General features: G+C 53.0%; 1 protein-coding gene across 1 annotated transcript; it reads right to left on the reverse strand.

The window, feature by feature from the left end:
• Positions 1-395: 395 nt before the first annotated feature.
• On the reverse strand, positions 396-19,132 carry LOC131206151 (hemicentin-1). Its single transcript, XM_058198582.1, has 16 exons — positions 19,117-19,132; positions 15,379-15,820; positions 10,653-10,976; positions 10,419-10,586; positions 10,198-10,356; positions 10,051-10,127; positions 9,890-9,988; positions 9,674-9,833; positions 9,318-9,608; positions 8,429-9,246; positions 8,235-8,364; positions 7,918-8,172; positions 7,595-7,855; positions 7,378-7,518; positions 4,398-4,492; positions 396-701 (listed from the first exon to the last, which is right to left on the reverse strand). Exons 2-16 carry the CDS (start codon positions 15,440-15,442, stop codon positions 579-581), a joined length of 3,165 nt encoding a protein of 1,054 aa, XP_058054565.1. The 5' UTR covers positions 15,443-15,820; positions 19,117-19,132; the 3' UTR covers positions 396-578.
• Between the last annotated feature and the right edge of the window lie 1,069 nt (positions 19,133-20,201).

Below are 20,201 nucleotides of genomic sequence, written 5' to 3' on the forward strand. Positions count from 1 at the left end.
CTGTGTCCTACAACACTCCGCAACACACTTCACTCCGGAGTGGCAACATAATTGAACAAGTGCCCCGTGGGAGAACCACGGCCAAGGAAGGAAGGGTCGCCAACGCTCGGCCTCGCCGGGGAACGATAAGTGGCAGAACGTGGCCGAAGTCGCCGCCGCCGCCACGCCGAGGGCCAGTGCATTAGAAGTCATTAGGAGCAATTGAATTATCGTTCGGCGCGTCTGGCCATATGGTAAGTATCAGAGAATGGACTCTGACAGGTTGTGCTGTGACGCAGGAGAGTCGATTGGAGGGCCTGGAATTGATCAGAATCGGAGTATCACCTCAGGCGCCTAAAGGTATGCAATGCGGTGCTCGAAAGGAAGGTAAGTGCATCATCTACAAAGCGATACATACAGACAGCCCGTACCACGTGGTGGTGCCGGATGCCATTCTTTTTATTCCGTCCGTTCCCAGGAAAACAAAAACAAAAGTGAGTGTAACAAAACAATAGACGCCACAGCAGTGTAGTGTAAAAGTAGTGTTTAGTATACGCGATTCTAAAGCTTCAGCTCCAGCACCTCTCTATTCGTTCTCTCTATTCGTTGTTGCGCTTAAACTTCATCATGTTGTAGATCGAGGCGGCCTTATAGTTGATCGGGCCGTAGTTGTTCTCCTCCAGGTCCGCGTATATCACGTCCTCGGGATACACGATCCCGTCCTGCAGAAGAAGGAAGGGCATTGGAAGGAAGTTGTATAGTCGTAGTCGCCTGACGCCTAAAGTTTGTGCAAACATTGAGTTTGGTTAGTACTTTGGCTAGTGGTACGATACGGGTTTTTGTATGTGTGGGGGGGGCCAAGGACATTACTGGGCACTGGGGCACCGTACTTACCTCACCACACCACGAGATACTAGTCACAAATTAAAAACACATACACCAACTTACACGTGTCCCATTGCGTGCTGCGTATTGCAAAATAAAAATTGTCCATTTTATTCCTTTCCTTCTCTCTCTCTCTCTCTCTCTCTCTCTCTCTCTCTCTCTCTCTCTCTATCTCTCTCTCTCTCTCTCTGTCGGTCTGTCGCTTTGCCTATCGTTATCGGCCCTTCTTTGGTAATTGTCTTACGATACGCACACGTGGTATTACAGTAGATTGCAGAGCTGGTAAGTTGGCAACGGATTCGAAGTCTTAACGCCCTTCACCGGCCTTATAAGGATAAAGCCACAACGACAACAACGCCAACGTACCGTTGCGCCGTGTGGAATAAAATTGATCCTAACTCTGTCTCTCCCTTCTCTCTGTCTTCCTCTCTCTTCACCTCGAATTGCTTTCGTTTCGTTTGTTTTTTTTTCGGGTACAGTAAGTAACTAGAGCGAAGGGACAATCACTGGGTATTCTGTCTCGGGTCTGGAGGACGCCTCCCGCTCTCTTTTACTCTGCGCTCGGAGGTTTTGGTTCTGTTAGGAAAAGGTTTTCGGGTTTTCCTAATAAATGTATGTATTGCTTTTGGCTTTGATCGTATCGTTCGCCTAAAACGGGAAAAGAGAGCAATCGAGAGCATCGAGAATTTAGTCAAAACAACGCGTGCTGCTGCCGTGTGTCCTGCCAGATTCCCAGCCTCGTGTCGTTTGTTGGTGGAAAACAATTTTTATTCTGCAATTCTGCGCGATTGCAACACCGAAGAAGTTGGGTGCTTGTTAATCGGCCACACAGCTCAGTAGTAGCAAGCTCGGACTTACCTTTCTGCGATCCGGATCCTCGTCGGTCGGTGCTGGTGCTGGTGGTTTTAGTAAAAGGCGGCACATGCAGACACAAAGGGGGGTCAGTCAGGGACGTGGTTTAGACGGTGAGGAGTGAGTGAGTGAGTTCCTTGGTTTATTTGATTGCAAACTTGTCATTGTTACACATATTAACCGACTTTCTGTTAGTAGTAGTTATTATTGCTGAAGTACTCGTTGGCACGGGAGTAATGGGTTTAAAGGCTACGGAGCTAGTGTCGTACGGAAAGTGTCCTGCTGCTGCTGCTGCTGCGGGTGGGGGCGGCGGTGGAGGCGCCCCACGGCGCGGAGGATGTTGCTGTTGTGGCTGCTGGTCGTAGTACTCGCCCTCGCTACTGTCCTGCTGCTGATGGGCGGCAAGGATCGCGCCGCCAGTGGGGCGGTAGTGTTGCGGGGGGCCCCGGTAGTCGCGCAGCGTTTTCGAGTTGATCGAGTGCGACTTGATCTTGAGGTCGCGCACCGTCGCCTCGACCGTCTGCGATGGCTGGAAGTTAAAGCTATGATGTTTTTGTAAAGGCAGCTTGATGTGGCGCCGGCCGGAGCTGTTGGTCGCGCTGCTCGACGCGGTCGTCGACGAGCTGCCGGTGGTGGTCGAAGAGCCACCGCCACCGCCACCCTTGCGCACGAGCAGCAGCTGGTTGATCTTGGCCTGCTGCTCGCGGCTGTCCACCGGGAACAGCTCCTTCGGGATGACGATGCGCGTCTGCCGCTGCGTGATCTCCAGATAGTGGTTACCGGGCCCACCCGGGTGGTACTGAGGGGAGGGTCGGGAGCGTGGGGGTTAGTACAAGGAAGCAGGCAAGCGAGGGGCGGGGTACTCACGTCTTCGATGGCCTGCGAGAGGTCCCCGGCGGCGTCGTCCGGGTCCGGATGGTGCAGCCGAAGGGTCGACGATTCCCCGAGGAGCGGCAGGTTCATGTAGATCGGATCCAACCGGGTCGTGCTGGCGCTACCCGCCCCCTGGTGGTGGTGGTGGTGCAGAGTGGTCGCCTTCGAGACGAGCGAGTTGGTCGAAGCGTACTTCCGGTGCCGGGGCGCCGGGATCGGCTTGATGCAGTCGTAATAGCTGTTCGAGACCGCACTGTTCGAGCGGCCCTGCGACTTCCGGCCCGGCTTCTTCAGGCTCACCCGGTAGCGCTCCTGGTGCAGGGTCAGTGAACCCCCGGTCGGAATGGTCGATTCGTGGATCTGGATCGAATCGGTCAGATTTTCGTACAGCGGCGTCACCGTCTCCAGGTCGATCAGTTTCTTCTCCGTGACGGCGTGACTCCTTTTCGCCGTGCGACCCGTCGTCGGTGCCGGGACACTACCACCACCACCACCACCACCGGTTACGACGAAGCTGTGCGAGGACAGGGTGTCGCTGGTGTCGAGGGTAGCCGCCAGCTGGGCCGCTCCGGCCGCCTGCCGCTGTTCGGCCGCCGACTTGGAATCGTCGACCCGGAAACCACCGCAACCGGACTCGTCCGGGCCGGGGGGTCCGTGCAGGGCGTGCGGAAGCCCGGGGCCGGGGCCGGCCCCACCCTTCGGCGGCCCGCACAGGCTCTGGTCCTTCTGGTAGTTGATGTAGTTGTACGGGTGCGTCGGGAAGCAGGACGGCGTGAGCGATTTGTTATGGTGTTTCAGCGATGGCGCGAGGTTAGTTTTGCACAGCATGGCCTGGGAGGGACACACGGGGTTAGTGGGGGCACACAGCATTGTTAGATCGAGTAAGGATCACACCAATGAACACATACGAAACGCATTAAATCTGAAGTGCGACTGTCCAGTTGAAGGGTCTATCAACGGTCGAAGAAGGCTTACTTTGATTGTTGAAGCAAACAGACCGATTTCAAGTATCGTCACTTTTGACAGTTACGACAGTTGACATTCAAATTTTTCAAAATAGTCCAGTCGAAAAATATATCTTTCTTATTTGTTACGTTTTTTTAATCAAAATCAGGATGTGTCCTGTTTCACTTTAGATTATTTTTTAAAGACTCAAACCAATGTTTTTTATATTTTGGTCACAGTTAGATGGAGTATGGCCTTCAAGCGTCGTAGAACTACAACGAAAACTAGGCAGTTGCTTTATAGTTCAAAAAATAAATTTGTTGAAGCTAATTCTCGAAAAAGTGAGCTGCAATCGGTAACCTATCATCATTAAAAGTAACTCTCGCTTTAACTACAAGAGTCTCGCTTTAAAAGGTTCTTGATTTAGAAGAATCCAAAGGAAGATGATAATACACATTAATACGTCAGCACACGGTTCAACAAATCCGACTCACTCATTGCATAGTTTATGAGTTAAATTATTTTCAAAACTGAGAGCTCAAGAAAATATCAAAATATTTAACAAAATAACACAAATTATGTGTCTGAATGGCTGCCCCAAATCAAGCTCAAGTCGGATTGGAATCTTTTTGTAACACCGTATGCTGTTTGTTTACCATTACAGTGTATAAAAATAAGTCTCCCAGAACCTTCTGTCGGACCGAAACCTTCCCGCTTCAAAAGTAACAACTCATTCGCCTCAGCCATCGATAGACCCATCTCCAACACGGAACGTGCACAACGCGGAAACCACTCTATCGTCCTCGTGGCCAGTGGCCAGGCCGTCGGACTTAAGGAAAAATCATCGCTCCTCATTCGCTTACCTTCTTCGGAGGAGTTTGCAGTCCATGGAACGGAAGGTTTTCATATTCGCCTGGTTCTATCTGGGATCCGCCAGCAGTCGATGATTCTCCAGTAACTGTGAGGAGAGAGGAAAAGAGAAGAAGAGCCGAGTAACGGCCAGCTTTAGTACCATTCGCCCAGTCATCTTTCTGTTCGGGGACGGGCAGCAAATTCGGGAACATCATCCTGCGCAGAGGAGGTGGTGGGTTCGGGGTGCTTCCTTCCTCCCTCATGGAGGTGGCTTCTCCACGTGTAGTGTATGGTGTGGTGCGTGAGTGAGTGAGTGAGTGAGCGGAAGCGTGCGGTCCTTGGACGCACCCGGCACGGAGAATCGATTTTCCCCGAAACGCTCGAGGAAAAACCGATCCGCCAGGACACGGGTGCGCTCCGTGGCACCACATCCGCTTCCGCCGCGCGTTTGCGTTGGTGCCATGCCGTACCATACCTCCCGTGGTCGGGCGACCTAGCGCCGCCGTACCAACTTCCGGTACGCGTTCATCTCCACCATCGCCCCGTGCCGCGGTTCCGAGGGGCCCACTGCCGTCGGCCGCGCTAGCCGTTGCAGCAGCAGCACCGCCCACTGTTCCTGTCGCGGTGGGTGCCGGTGGTGGCGAGGGGGGCGATGGTTCGTCGTTGTCGTCGTCGGTGGGTAAGGTTTGTGGCTTTTTAACATAGGTAATAACTGAACCAGTAAATAAGCATTTTTCGGCCAAAAAGAGAAAAACGGAAATGGCAAACAAATGCGCCACAAAGCCGGAAGCCACACACGAAGGGATGAGAAAGAAAATAGAAAACAAGCGAAAAAGAAAAGAAAGAAAAAACGAAACACACACAGAAACACGAGTTTAGTTCCAAAAAGAAAGCAACACGAAACACGGGAACAGCGGAACAGGAGCTTCGGGAAAATCGGGGAAAATCAGGGAAAATCAGGGAGAAGGGAGGGAAAGCGAGCGAGCGGAACTGCGTACCGTTGGCCGTGGAGATGCGCAACAGATCGATGCTGTTGCGTTTTTCGAAAAACCGCCGAATGCGCCACCGGAGCGACTGATCGTAGTGCCGGATGTTCTCGGAAGCGTCCGCCACCGGCGCCTTCCGTGGCCGGACGCACCTGCACGAGAGAGAATGGGACGGCCGAGTGGGCCAATTGAGCGAGCGGAAAATCCAAAAACCACCGACCCATCGACCTATGGGTCGGGAAAGGGCGCGGGTTAATAGCTAACTCCCGCCGAAGCCCGGCGCACCAACACCAGAACCGGGACCGGGAATTTGCATAATTTTGCCGTTTAGACACCGATTTTCCATTGCTACGGGCGACCTCGCGAGGACTCGTTAATTATTGAAGCTACACTCGGACCACCAACATTAGGATTAGTGTACCAACGGGGTGACCTACGTACGAACCCCGTTTGCCTAGGTCCCAATGGTCCCCGTTCCATATCTAAACGGATCGATAATTAATTTAAGTTTTCCGATCCATCATTAGGATAAACCTTGGCACCGTTGTTACACGCCAGGGGATACGATTAGGTTTGGAAGGTTAATCGGGGTGTTTTGTTCAGGTCCCTCAAATACTCCACATTTGACCGGCACCAACAGCAGCAAGGATAGATAGCTTAAGAGGCAAACAATAACCGTAATTAATTAAAGAACTGAAATAAAAATATAAGCAACCAAAATAAGTACTCCGTTGGAGCAGGATGTCTAGGATGTTTTGTTAGCTTGTCTGGCTGTACTCTGTTAGAACTCCCGGCCACCGTCGTCCTCCGGCTACTCCGGCATCTACTAGCGATGGAGAAACTAACAACTACTAAGGAACAAAGCGGTACTAGAAACATCAACCAACTACAACACTACAACACCGACTAGTGATGGGATGAAACGGGTGAAAAACATGAAACGCCAGGCGCGGCTCTTACCTGCGGTCTTTCATAAACGAGAACTCTGCGTCTTCGATCTCTTCCATGTGCATAGAAGCTACGCGAGTGAGTGAGTGGCGCAACGCACGCGTAGTACGAGAACGAGTTCAAAATGGGGGTTTTAGTTAAGAAAAGTAGAAGAATGTAAAAAACAGGAAACACGATGAAGTCAAGAAAAATCGGAGAATCGTAAAGACAAACACTGAACTGAACAAACCACAAACAACAGGGGAACCTATTGGGGGATGGGGGAAAGAGGAACGGATGGACAGAGAGGCAAAAATGGCACGCAACGCAGCGAAGCGAAGCGGCGATGTTGCGAACGAGTTAAAAATGTTGCAAACAACTGTTTGTTACAAACCGAAAAGCGAACCGAAACATAGAAACAGCGGTCACGCGACAAAGTAAAAGTGGCTAAGTAGTAGTACTAGTAGTAGTTAGTAAGGACGCTCCTTTGCACTAAAACACCGACAAAGAAAGGGGTTAACAGAGCACGATCAAAGAGAAGGAAGGCCGCCGCCGTGTTTAGTGTGCAGCGCGACGAGTGTGGTCAAAGACTCAAAGGACAATGGAAAAAGTCCTGGTCCACACAGGACAGTGGGAAAGTGAGTGAGATAGAGAATGCAGAGAAAAGTTGTAAAGTCTAAAGTCACTCCAGCGCAGTAGTCGGGTAGTTGCTATGCCTTTCGTTTACGTCCTCAGTACGGTTGGCATAGCAACACATCCTTCGCGGAGTTCGACACACATCGACACACATCGACACACACGGTTGCGTGAGAGAGACTTCCGGTAGAGTTTTTTTTTTGAACTATCTCCGGAAAACTGTCAACACAATTGAAAACAATAACGAAAATCAAAACAACGTAACAAAGCCTGGGTACTACCTGTTCACCGTGTTGTCGGTGTTTGTGTTTCTCTCTCTCTCTCTCTTTTGGTTTCTTTTTTTGCTTTTTTTGTTGTTGTTCGTGTTACTTGTTTGTTGCTGTTCTTCTATTGTGTTCTTATTTGATTCGGAAGCGATTTGCTACTTCGCGAAGGTACTTACACTTCTCCTGCCGGCGCTTTCTTCGGCAGATGCAGATGATGATGATGCACACGAGGATGACGGCCAGCAGGAGGGCCGCCACGGCCCCGATCAGGATGTACGGGGTGAGCACGTCCCCCTTGAGCCACCAGGCCACGTAGCCTAGAGAGAGAGCGAGAGAATGCTTAGTAGTGTCGGGCCCAGTTCCAGTTTCTGGTCCACGGATCCTGATCCTTACCAGCAACCTCGATCTCACACGGCGTCCCAACGCCAACATTATTGCTTGCCACACACACGTAGGTCCGCATCGAGGACACGTCGTCGTCCAGCGTCAGGACACTCTCGTACGCATCGCTCTTAACGTGCTGACTCTGCACCGTCTCGTTCGCGTACTTGACGCTCCACTCGAACTCGGACTCCCGCGGACTACCGGTCGCCACACATATCAGTACCTCCCCTTCCTCGATCTCCTTTCGCACGATCTGACACGTGGGTTTATCTGTGGGGTAGGAAATCGCTGAGTTCCAGACTCTAGGTTCCAGTTCTGGGGGTCCCACTTACAGTGTATGTCGATGTAGGCATCGGTCGAGTGATTACCGTGCTTATTGAACGCCGTGCACGTGTAATGACCCGCGTCGTTCCTCCCCAGCACGTCCTCCACGATCAGCGCACTACCCTTGGCGATCGTCCTCCCGTTCCGCGTCCAGTAGAATGCCGGTTCGGGGTAGGCGCGCGAAGAGCACACGATCTTCGGCGGAACTCGTCCTTCCTCCACGGAGATGGTCGCACTCGAGAGGGTCGTGTTCTCGGGGGGATCTACAAAAAAAAAAAGGTCGTTAGCTAAGGTTGGGTTCAGCTGAAGCGAAGATCCTGCTTACACTCTACACCGAAGTAGGTGGTACTGCGGACACCGGGGCCGGCCGAGTTGTTCGTCGAGACGCATGAATAGTTCGAGCTGTCCTTGATCCGGTCCAGGATGCCGTTCGGCCAGGCGGACATGTTGAAATGCTACCGGAGAAAGAGAGAGCGAGAGTGAGGCCAAAGTAAGCTGTAGTCAGAGGGATGTCCTTACCAGCACGGAGTAAGCACTCTCGAAGTCCCCGGTGGCCGGTTCCGCCGGCAGGTACATGCTGGTGATGTAATACCGCTCATCGTTCGCCTCGATCCCGATCCCATCCTTGAACCAGGCGATCGTACACGACGGGATACACTCCACCCGGCACGAAAGCGACACATTGGTGGTGGAAAACAGGGCCCCGGTGTAAGGCTGCAACTTCTGGATGAAAGCGGGCGGTGCGTGCACCTCCAGGCTCTCTTCCGCGGCCAATCCTTCGCCACCCTCGTTGTACGCATAGCACGAGAACGTCGTCCTCGAATCGAGCCCAACCGGATCGACCGTCCACGAAGGAGTCACCACATCCATCACCGGTTTTCCTCCCCGCAGCCACCGATACCGACTGGCAGCCGGATTACCCCGATCCTCGATCGAACAGTTAAACGTCACACTGCGCCGCTTGACGGCCACCGTCGGGAAGTGGACCATCGACGCATTACCCGGCTCGTAGTACACGTCCAGTGAGCTATCCTCGCTCACATCACCCCAGCCGGCCAGATTGAAGCCCTCGCAGGAGTAGTTCCCGATGAACTCACGGCCCACGTTCTGCAGCAACATCTTGCTCGGATCCACCTCACACAGATTCTCATCCGTCCCGAGCGTAGCCTCCTCGCACTCGGGCAACTCCTTGAGAAACTCACCGTCAAGGAACCAGCGGACCCGCGTCAACAGCATCGGATTCCCGTCCACGATGTTACACAGCAGCGTGATGTTCGCCTGGTCGTTCTCGATCACCGGCGTGTCCGGGTCCATCGTCAGCATCACCGTCGGTTTATCTGCAACGGGGAGCCGAGCATTAGCACCGAACAGGATCTCCGCCATCTCGAGCACCCCGCGGGACACATACAGATCACATCAACGAACACTTCGTTATCGGACACGTCGAAGCCGATCGAGTTGGACAGCTCGCACGTGTAGGCGCCGATGTCGTGGCGCGTCGAGTTCTTCACCAGCAGCGCCGTCTGCTCCGGGTTGCCGCCCTCGTACCGGGCCCCGCTCACCTTGATCTCCTGCTGGTTCCGGTACCACTTGACGCTCTCGAGCGATGCCGGGTTCGCCTCGTAGTCGCAGAAGATCAGAAAGTCCTGCGTCTCGTTCACGGTGATGTTGTCCGGTTTGACTGACACCACCGGCGGATCTACAGCAGCGGCCCAAGGATTAGTGACAACGTGGAGGGACAGTGATCCCAGTGTCTCTACTTACACATCACCTCGAGCGTGAGCGTGTCGTGCAGCGGCCGGTCCAGGTCCTCCCGCATCACTATGTTGTCCGCCTCGCAGCGCATCGAGGCACCGTTCTCGAACCGGGTCGCCGTGAAGATCATCTGGCTGATCGTCTCGAAGGTTCCATCGTTCTGCAGATACTGTAGAAGAGGACAAGGTTGAATCCAGTGGGAGAAGTCGATCATTAGGTACTCACTGTTTTAGTATTAATTGAAGTCATCTCACTGGACTCCTCGGTGATGAGCTTGGATGAGTTGTACCAGGTCATGTTGGCTGCTGGTCTTGCTCCGCTGACCTGCGATAGAGAGAGACACGGTTCCTAGTGCTGGACACCTTAAAGAGTTGCCCGCCACCTACCTGACACTGAAGCAAAACCTTCGTCCCCTGAACCGTGTGATGTTCCACGCCGGATAAGTTGATCTTCGTGGGTCGCACTGCAACGAAGAGAAAAGAGCGTCGTTAGATCCCAGGACTAAGAACTCAAGGCGTGAGTTCGAGGACTACCTTGCAAATCGATGTGGAACTGATTGTCCACCGTCAGGTGGAGTTCCTTCATCTCCACGCGACAGTTGTAGGTGGCACCCAGCTCCTGCCGTGAAAGGGTCAACGATAGGGTCGACTTCACCGTGTACAATCCGTTGTGCTCCTCAACCACCAGCGTATCTGAGGGAAAGCCGTCCCGGTTAGTTCTGGTCATCATTATCACCCCTGGCGAGGATACTTACCGCGGACTACGCGCCCCGACCGATGCCAACTTATCACCGGTTCCGGGCGGGCACCGTACACCTCGCAGACGACCTGCAGGTCCTGGCCTTCGCGCATCGGTCCGATGTGCGACCCGTTTTTAATACTATTTCTATTGCCATCCTGCAGCGTAATGACCGATGGCACCGCTGAAACCAGAGGGAACCGCAGAGGTGAGCGGACGGCGATGGATGGGTCGGGACTTCCGGACTTACCGTAAACATTTAACGCTACACTATATGCGCCCGAGTTCTCGCACAGCTCCGACGGCTCGAGGAACGTCGTCTCGCACAGATATGTATCTTCGTCCGCGATCTCGACACTGCGGAAGATCAGGCGGCTGGTCTGGGCGAGGTGGGCCAGCGACAGCCGGTCGTGGTGGCTGCCCTCCACCTTGGCCACCTCGCCATCACCGGACACGACCGCTATCCGCTCGGTGCCCTTGAACCATTTGAGGGAATGCAGCTCGCCGCAGGTCGCGATGTCGATCGGGCACGCCAGCTCCACCTTTTCGCCCCTCAGCACGGATATTGTTTCATCTGAGAGAGAGATAGAGAGAGAGAGAGGGAGAGAGGTGAGCTCGGAATCGGAAATTCCTAATTGACACACTTCAATCGATCGGCTGACGCAATCAGACAGAGAGCAGGTTTTTGGGCGGAAGCCACTTGACCTGGGCCGACGCAGCCGTCCACTTAGCCGTCCGGCTGGCTGCCAACGTGCATACTAATACCCTCAGACCCCTCCTGGTGGAGGTCCTTTGAGGGGGGGGGGGGGCGGAACCGTCGGGTATTATAATTTGTTGCCAGCCAGCCAGGCTGTCTCGTGTCGTCTAATGGAGCGAGGTGCACTTTCAGCACCTGTCCCGGCGGTCGCTGAGTGGAACCCGACCCGCCACCGACAGGACACGAACGCGAACGTGATTAAGGCTCATTCTTCTTCCACTTAGCCGGGCCCGGACCGGGCCATAACGGGGTGAGGGAGCACATCAAGCCAGCCCGAGCCAGGACCTGTCAAGTGCACACTTCGTTGTTCTCACGTCAGCGGCCCGAGCTTTTTTTTCTCATTCCGTAGCTCGCACCTTGACATGTCCCGCGGCGGAGTGGATATGTAAAGTGAGCTCCCGGAACTCCTGGGAGCGAGCTGTGGGAGGCTTTCCCTGGAATCGCGGGAACAGAGCGCCATTAGAGTGCGTACCGACCGACCGACCGCCCGGGGCTGATTTGGGGCTGGGATTGACGGGAATTCTTTCGACACAAAAAAAAACGGAGGCACAACTTTCCCAACGTCACACGCCGGAAGTGGCACGCGTATGTGGGGAAATGTGTTACGCACTTGGCGCTGCGGACCCTGACAGGCTGACGCGAAAGCGAAAGCTGCGGGCCGTGGAATGTATGTCGGAGTTTTCCCGGCGACGCACCCCCCGTAATGAGCGGTCCCAACAATGAGATGCCTACATGCCTCCGAAAGCCAATCGAACCCCCGATAAAGGGGGCGCCCTTCTTTGAGCCCCGCTGATTACGCTTTCTTCTGCTTCTTCGATCGCGTCCTAAGGAAGTGACTCCAAAACGCGTAACTCTGCAGAGAAAAAAACGGCAAACAATGCTGGGAGCCGCAGCACCCCCCAAACAACGCATCCCACCAGTTCCCATCGCGAGCATTAGCATTAGACCGAGCATAAGACCGAGACCGAGAGCGACTTTATGCTTCACCGCCATGTCGTGCTGCCTTTTGTTCGGTTCTTTCCGGCCCCACACTTTTCCCGGGCGCACTCGATTGCACCGGCTCCCACACAATTTTCATCCACCCACCCCGCGCCCACCACCCACCCGGCGTTCTTCGTGCTCCCGTTCCGTGTTGTGGGCTGTATTTTTCACGCGCCGCAGCCCGCCGGCCGGCCGGCCGGACCAGCCCAGCGGGGGTTCGTTGTTCAAATAATTAACTACCATCCTGTGGGCCTCGAGAGGTCGTCCTGCCCCGTGCCCTTCTGCCTAGTCGAACCCGGGGAATGTAAGGTGAAAGTCCGCCGGCGCTCGGTGCAACTACGGACGTTGCTTTTCCCACAACACAGACACATACCGCGCACCGCACCTCATTCCGGGAAGGGTTTTCCCCGGGAGCAGCGACAAAACATTGTAGGGCTCAGCCGTGCTGAATAGGGAATGCAATGGGTGAGCGCACGACGCACGTCGTCGGTGGAACATGGAAAGGGCTTAACAAGTTTGCTCTACATTTCACAATTCTCGTCCAAATTGGACTCTCAGCCTCGCTTAACAAGGATGTTGTTCTCTATTCCGCGCCCACCTTTAAACGGGGGCCGTGTCCGTCATCGTCCCAGTGCTGTTGTTGAAAACTCACCAGTGACCCACCTCGGTTTTTTATATAATTCTTCGGCAATCGCCCTTTATTCGCCACTACTCAAGATCCGAATCATTCATTTCACTAGAACCGGTTGAATGGGAAAATTGGGAGGAAAATTGGGCTCCCGAACGGATCGTGTTACGGGGATAATAAAATTTGCCCATAATCGGTGCACAATTTGATCGACAAAAGCATCGCCCGTTCGAAGCGACTTCGAGACAATCGCAGTGCGCTTCACAATGGGGGTAACAATGGGAGCGCAAATGTGATCGAACTTGTTCCGGCGCCTGCCTAGAGCAGTTCGACTAACGTCCTTGTAGAAGGAAACTTTGGCACAAAGAAAATCGCCCCGTACGCTACCCCGTTCTCGAAATTCGTATGAAATTTTCCTGAATTTTCTCGATTTTCCATCAGCAAAGCAAGAAAGAATCAACTAACCTTGTTCCCGTGTGTCGAAGGAGAAAATTCGCTCATTTATATTGAGCATTGCCAATGCGAACGTTCGATGCTTACTTGGATTGAGAACGTCGCCAGCCACCGATGTCTGTTTGGGACGACCGGCGATGTTCGGCGAAGATCTGCGCCGATAATTCAATGCTTCGTGGAATTCGTAATGCGTTCGGTTTATTTATTTGTAGATTGGCAGCTTTTTTTTGTGGCTCACCATTTAGTCCAACTCCCCAATCCCAAGCGTGGCAACGCACCATCTGTTGATGGATTCTGCTGTGCGACTGTTCGAGATGGACGTCCGGCGGCCGTCAACATTTGGAAATAATCAAGGCCTGCTCGATGAACGATTTGCCTTTTATGCACAAGAAGAGTTTGATGCAACGCGAAACAGCTCGTGAAAAACAACGACGATGTTTACATTTCTGGACAAAATTTTTGCTGCAAAGCTTAGTTTGGGACGTGGTCCATTTTATGATTTCGAAAACATCGAGGATTTGAACGTAAATTGGTATCCAATGTTTCCGATGAAAATATTAGAGATCTGCAAAACTATTGTAAGTTTAGCCCTGATTATATCAGGTTGGGGAAAAAGTAATCGATGTTTTTTGCGTGTATTTCAAAACTTTAATTAAGATGCTTTTAATGGTCCGATTTGCATCAAATATGCACCATTTTGTTGATAAATTTGTTGCCTTTCTAAAAATACCTTTGTAATCCAACTTTTGTATAAGGCTTAGCTGTTATTGGTGAAAAACTCGAGCAATCCATTTTCACAATCCTTTTTCGATCTTAGTTTTCCATCACTCAGGAAATTTTGTAATGGATGGAAAAGGTGTCAATCGTTAAGTGTACGGTGCGGACTATACGATGGATGCATTTAAACTTCCCAGCCAAGCTCCCGGACTCTCTGGCGAGTCAGTCAAGACGTGCGTAACATTTCGTTGTCCAGATGGAACACAAAACCTCTTTCGTTGACCGATTCTGCTCGTTTCTGGTCAATTACTAGCTTTGAACGGTCCAATTCTTGACAGTAGAGAACTGATTTTAGTATTTAGCCACACGAAAGTAACTCATAATAAACGATTCCTTCCAAGTTCCACCATATACCCAGTAGACCCTTCCTAGCCGTTTTTCCTGGTTTAGCCAATGTGTGTTGTAGCCACTTAAAACTGTTTGTTATTAATCTTTAGGTCCTGGTCAATACTCTGATTACTAAAATGCTGACCTACTTTGATTATGTCTGTGATTTTATCGACATTTTTGATGGCGGGTCTGCCTGTGCGAAGTGCAACTAACGAAAATAACCCAAAAGGGTCAACGAAACCAAAATTACACATTACTAACGGTTAGAGTATCGGAACCACAAACACCATGCACAATTTCAGCGGCCTAACTTGAATTTTCGCCTTTTTCGGACAAAAACTGTAAAATGTACCTAATTTTCTCTTCGTTGACCTCCACTGACCTAACACCCTGTATCTCATAAACGAATAGAACAAACAATAAACAATGACAGCACTTTTTTAAGTGTAAAGTATCAGCTTTAAAACGAGCCTAAACTTGAAACTGTACGATCGATACTTCACGAGATATCGATCGCTGAAGGCATTGGTCGCTGAAGTAAGTAATCGACGTTACTTTTTCCCCAACCTAATATATCAAGTAACCTATTTGCAAGACCCAACGAGTGCATTTCAATTATCCCAAAATAACTACCCAAAGAACCCAAACGTTTTTCCCGAAGGTTTTCCTCTAATATTTATTATGTATGGTTTTTGAAGTGTCTTGGTCTACAACAATTCTGTTCGGAATGGAGAAATGTTTCCAAATGTTGTTGGAAAGCTCCTCATTCGAGCTGTCCATAAGAATGGCCTTAGAGTCCATTCCCTCTTCAGCGGGAACCTTCACACCTTTCTTCGATTGCGATTAAATCAGACGACGGTTGACGTAAAATATGCCCCCAAATCTTGCTTAATGCCTGTGAAAACCCCGTCCAAACCCAAACTGGTGACAGAGAAACAGATTTTCAAGCTTGCACCACAATTCCATCTGACACTCGCAACACCCGAAAGCAGCAACACCCGTGGCTGGAATTAAGGAATGCCGATTAGTCGCCAAACGAGTGGCACTTACCTTGACAAGATGTGTTGCTAATGTGCAGCAGTATCCATAAACTCAGTATAACAATACTATTCATATCTAGTAACTATCAGATGCCAAACTTTAATCTATAACAAACAAATACATCTATGCCGCGAACTGTGTGGCTCTGTGTATGTGGCGACAGGGGGCGAGTGATGGGGCGAGTGACACTGGACACTACTAATCTTTGTGGGGGGCACTACTTTCTGCACTTCACACGAACTCTGTTCACTGTTCACGTTCGCTGCTGTTGCTGGGTCGGTGAAATGGCAATGGGACCAGCGGCGCCCACTGGTGAGTGCGATGGTGGTGGTAGTGGTCGGAGCGATAGTTGTAGTACTGCTGGCCGTAGTGGTCGTAGTGGGTTGTCATTCCTAAAAATAAGCAGCCGAAAAGCAGCACACAACAGCAGCGACCGGCCTACCCAAAGTGCCTGCAGGAAAACAAGAAAATAAATAATTATCACTTCGTCGTCGGCGAGATGAGGATGAAGTCAGCCAGCCATTATTGGGCCACTAGCGGCACGCGCGGGACCTTCGAGCGGGGACCGAGATTTTCCGAGTGAAGCGAATCGAACGAAATAAATCCATCGGAACAAGGACACCGTCGGACGACCAGAGACACGGCCGCCCCATTTGCATTGCGATGCACAGTTTTCCACGGCCGCCTCGAGTGGGGCTCACTGCTTGCTGGTTTTTGCTCACTGCTCACTCTCGCTGGTCGCCCGCTCTCTCCGGCCACGGAAGGAAGCGAACGGCGCGCGCGGAGTTCGAAATCGGGCAATCGGATACAACAACAACAAGACGGGTTGCCGAACGGGTGCCCCAAGAACACGGGAAAATCGAACTCGGAAAACTCGATTCTCAGACACGGGGCTCACTCGCTCTCTGAGAGGACTCTCACTCTCTCTCACTCTCTTCGATTAAAACCCGACACCGATTTTGCACCGCGCGACGTTTTCACTCAATTCGAAGCGACGCACGCCTGCCGTCGGGGCTCCATCCTCCTCCCGGGAAAATCCCCCACCTCCCCGCCCCACTCCGGGTCTGACGGGGGGGGGTTGCGTCTGTTGCGGATTCGAACTATTCGTTTGGTAGAGCGCGCACCACGACGGAACACTGGAAACACTGGAGCTTGGAGCTGCTTCGTTCGCGTGATGCTGGACCTCTGTTGGCTCTCTGTTGGACCCCTGCACAGCACACCTGTCACAACACCTGCCGCAGACACACATACACACTTCCGGAGGGTCCGATTCACCACAAACACTTCCGTCCCGGCACGGGTCACTTTGTGTCTCCGAAATCCGACGAAAGGGCCCCTTAGAACTTAGCCTACTTTGCGGTCCGTTGGCGCGCGGTTTGACACTCGTGGGGCTTCCCTTTGGGGACCGTGTCGCGATTGTTTGTAGCTGTGTGCCTGTATGTGAGTATGTGTGCGAGTGGACAAAGCAGCACTTCCATCAACAACCGCGCTCCTCGCATTCCAATTCCAATCTGTCTCTCGCTCACTCACTCACGCACAGACGAGAGAGAGGGAGACCGACCGAGGGGTCCTCAGCAGGACATCGGATAGCACTCGCCGAAAAATTAGCCCTCACTCTCTCGCTCTCGTTAAAGCTGGGTCTCTCCCGTTCCGTAGGACACCGTCTTCCCGCAGGATGGCTACGCAGACTACGCGAACTGACTGGGTGCGCTTACGCAAAGCCACGCAAAGAATGCTGCTCAGCACGTGGCCGAGGTCCCCCCCCCCCCCCACGCCATTATTTGTTTTTTTTTTCGGCTCAACCTTTTTGACATCTTGCCCATCATCAACGTCGCTGCCGTGCGTTTGACATACTAACGCGACACGCACCTCTCTCTCTCTCTCTCTCTCTGTGGTGTCCGTGTTCGGTGCACACGAAAATGTCATCGTCACGCACGACCCAACGGCGGCGGGGATGGCCAACCACAAAAAAACAAGGGAAAAAAGCGAAAGAAACCAGCACCATCCAAGGCAAAAATATAGTCCTCCCGTCACGCACTTCACGCGAAGATGGAACCGTGGAGCTAAATTTGTCAAACATTTTTCCCGACAAATGAAGCGACAAATCTGTCTCGAGGTGGAAGAAAAAGGCACCCGAAAGGTGGTGGGCCGTTCAGGCGTGACTTGGGAAGGTGACCCGGTTCCGATCGGTCCCTTCCGGGACCGATAATCCCTGCGACCCAGAGGATACCGGATCCAGAGTCTGTGGGCGGGGGGGGTTCGAGAAAGCGGGAAGAAAATCGGATCGCGGTCTAAATATAAAAAAACACGCATCCACCAACCGCGGCCCAATCCATCTCGCTCACTCGCTGCGTGTGCGCTCTCTCTCTCTCTCTCGGACCACGGGGGAGGCCAGCGGATCTCACCGGCGACGGTGGCGGCGACGTCGGGGTCGGTTGCGCGAAAAACCGAAATTCTATTTTTAAGGTATGTCGCCACGGCCTTCGCCGCCCGCCGGTCCTTCCCCTTTCGCCGTCAGCCCTCCCGCGGATCGTGAGGGGCCCGATCGGTTGATGAGGTTGCGATTCGGTATTTGTTGAATCGCTGCTGCTGTCCTCCCCCTTCGCATTGTGTTGTTGATCGGCCATTTTCCGCACGGCAGAGGCCTTTCCACGGTCCGCAGAGGGTCCCAGAGCAGCTCTCGTTCTCGCGCTGGCGTTTGGCGCAAGAGTTCCTTCGAGTTGCTTCGACTTCCTAATTACTCCCTCGTGTCCATCTCTCGCGCAATCTCTCACCGCCAAACGCGGAGTTGCTCTTCCCAACGGCCAAGAAGTAATCCGCCGCTGCCACCACCACCGCCGACCCCACCAGAAACACACAAAGGGCACTTCAATTTCCGAAACATCCGCCCCGGCTCGGTTCCGTTTCCACATCGAATTTCCATTCCACTTTCGACACACACACACATACACACATCCGGACCCCGGGCTCCCGGGCTTTCCGATTTCCGCAGCCCAACGACACGTTACCCAACGCGGGGCGGGGAGCGGGGCGGAGGCACTGGAGATGGCCGCGCGGTGAGAGAAAATTTGCGTCGACTTTTCCCCCAAAGCCCCAGACAGGGACAGGCCGGAGTTTCTCTCGCGCTCTCTCTCTCTCTCTCTCTCTCTCGCACTTGGAACACGCTTTTCTCACGCTCTCGCTCTCTGGCTCGCTCCGAGGACCGAGTCCTTGCCGCTGGGCGTGGGGGCTGGCCAGGCGGGCGCTGGTCCTGCGAGCTGGCTGCGAGATAAAATCAATTTTCCACTCGCGCTATCTCCAGATCTCCGTGCTCGGTATTGATTTTACGAGCATCAAAAATTCACATCCACCGCAACCGCAGGTCCTCGGCCGACGGACCGACCGCTCCGCACATTTTCCGACCCGTCCCCAGCCCGGGGTTTGGCGTAACTATTTTCCTGCGGGGAGCTGGGGAGCTAATGAATAATCCAATTTTCACGGGCTGGAACAGGGGAACGGGTTGTGGGTTGTGGTTGTGCGCCATTCTCTGGCACCGATTCCCGGCACGGGCACGGCACACAGGATTTTGTCACACACGAAGGCACGCATGCTTTGGACATGCATTTTCGTTCGATTTTCACTCGGAAAAGGCACCCGGACCACGCACGATGGGTCGGCAACTCAGCAACGGAGTAGAAGCGATGGGAGGACAACAGGACAGGGGTAAGAGCCAGCAAAAGCAAAGGGGAACGGAAGGTGCATTATTACTTTCGACTGTTTCGACTGTTGAAAATAAACTGAAAACTGAAAACGCAGCAAACAGCAAACGACCCCATCGAGTTCAGGCCCCACACGCCGAGAGCGGCGATCAGAACGCGAGAGCGAGGGAGAGCGAGAGAGCGAGAGCGAACGAGAAAGAGTGGTGAGCGTGAGAAAATGACCGAGCGCGTCACGGTTCGGTGAGAAAAGTGAGCGAGTTCGCGGCCTGCGTGCCTGTGTTTGTGTGCGTATTTACAGGTGTCCGCAGACAGCTGGTCGCGCGCAGCGATCCCCCCCACGGTCCTTACGGGGTGTCCTGGCAGAGCGCGAGGCCATAACCGTCAGGCGTCTCGTCCTTTCTAATGGTCGACGGTGTCTGGAGTCGGTCAGGAGTTCAATGGTCCACAGGACACACACTGCCCTCGACCTGCGCCCGGTCAGTAACGGTGGGCGGGCGATTCGTCCTGGATTGCGGGCCATTGACACGGCCCTCAGCAGCGTTCGGAGTTGTTCGGAGTAAACAGAAATCTCGCTCATTAAAACGAGACAATTCCCGGAGCGCCTGCTGTTACTCATCTATTTTCCGAAATTATTTGACCAAGAAAAGAACGAAAGGGAACGCAACACACGAACGGCGTTTATTATCGCGTGGGAAGATTCGGATCGCGCGGACCGGATCCTGCCAACCGGAACCGTGACACTCGGGTGGGCAGTGGAACTCCCCCTTCGGTGTAATTCAAAGGCGCCGCGACAAGCGAACGACCAAAAACAAAACGGAAAACGACAAAACAATGGAAGCGCGCGCCTTTTTTCCTAGCCCCGAGGTGAGTTTGGTGAGTTTGGTGAGTTGGAGCAGTGAGAAGCTTTCCGAAAGCTTCACGAAGCAAAAGCTTTGACAGGCGGCGAGCGAAAAGCTTCATGCATTTCAAACGAGGCAGCTTTCGCCCGGCAATGACCGTTGGTTCGCTTTTCGCTCTCTTCTCGCAGGACTTTCTCCTTTTGCGCAGCTGGAACGGCTTTTTTTTGCTGTCTAGACGCGAAGAATGCGACCGTTGCGATTGGGTGCAAAGGATCGCCGGGTACCGTGGGAACGG

Source organism: Anopheles bellator, chromosome 1, assembly GCF_943735745.2.
Source record: "Anopheles bellator chromosome 1, idAnoBellAS_SP24_06.2, whole genome shotgun sequence".
In the NCBI taxonomy this organism is placed as follows: domain Eukaryota; kingdom Metazoa; phylum Arthropoda; class Insecta; order Diptera; family Culicidae; genus Anopheles; species Anopheles bellator.

Coding starts and splice junctions, on each gene's coding strand:
- LOC131206151 (XM_058198582.1), bottom strand. CDS start 15,442: ATGAATAGTATTGTTATACTGAGTTTATGGATACTGCTGCACATTAGC. Junction 9,247..9,317: donor AGTGTTCGTTGATGTGATCT/GTATGTGTCCCG, acceptor TCCCCGTTGCAG/ATAAACCGACGGTGATGCTG. Junction 4,493..7,377: donor AAAGCGCCGGCAGGAGAAGT/GTAAGTACCTTC, acceptor CTCTCCTCACAG/TTACTGGAGAATCATCGACT.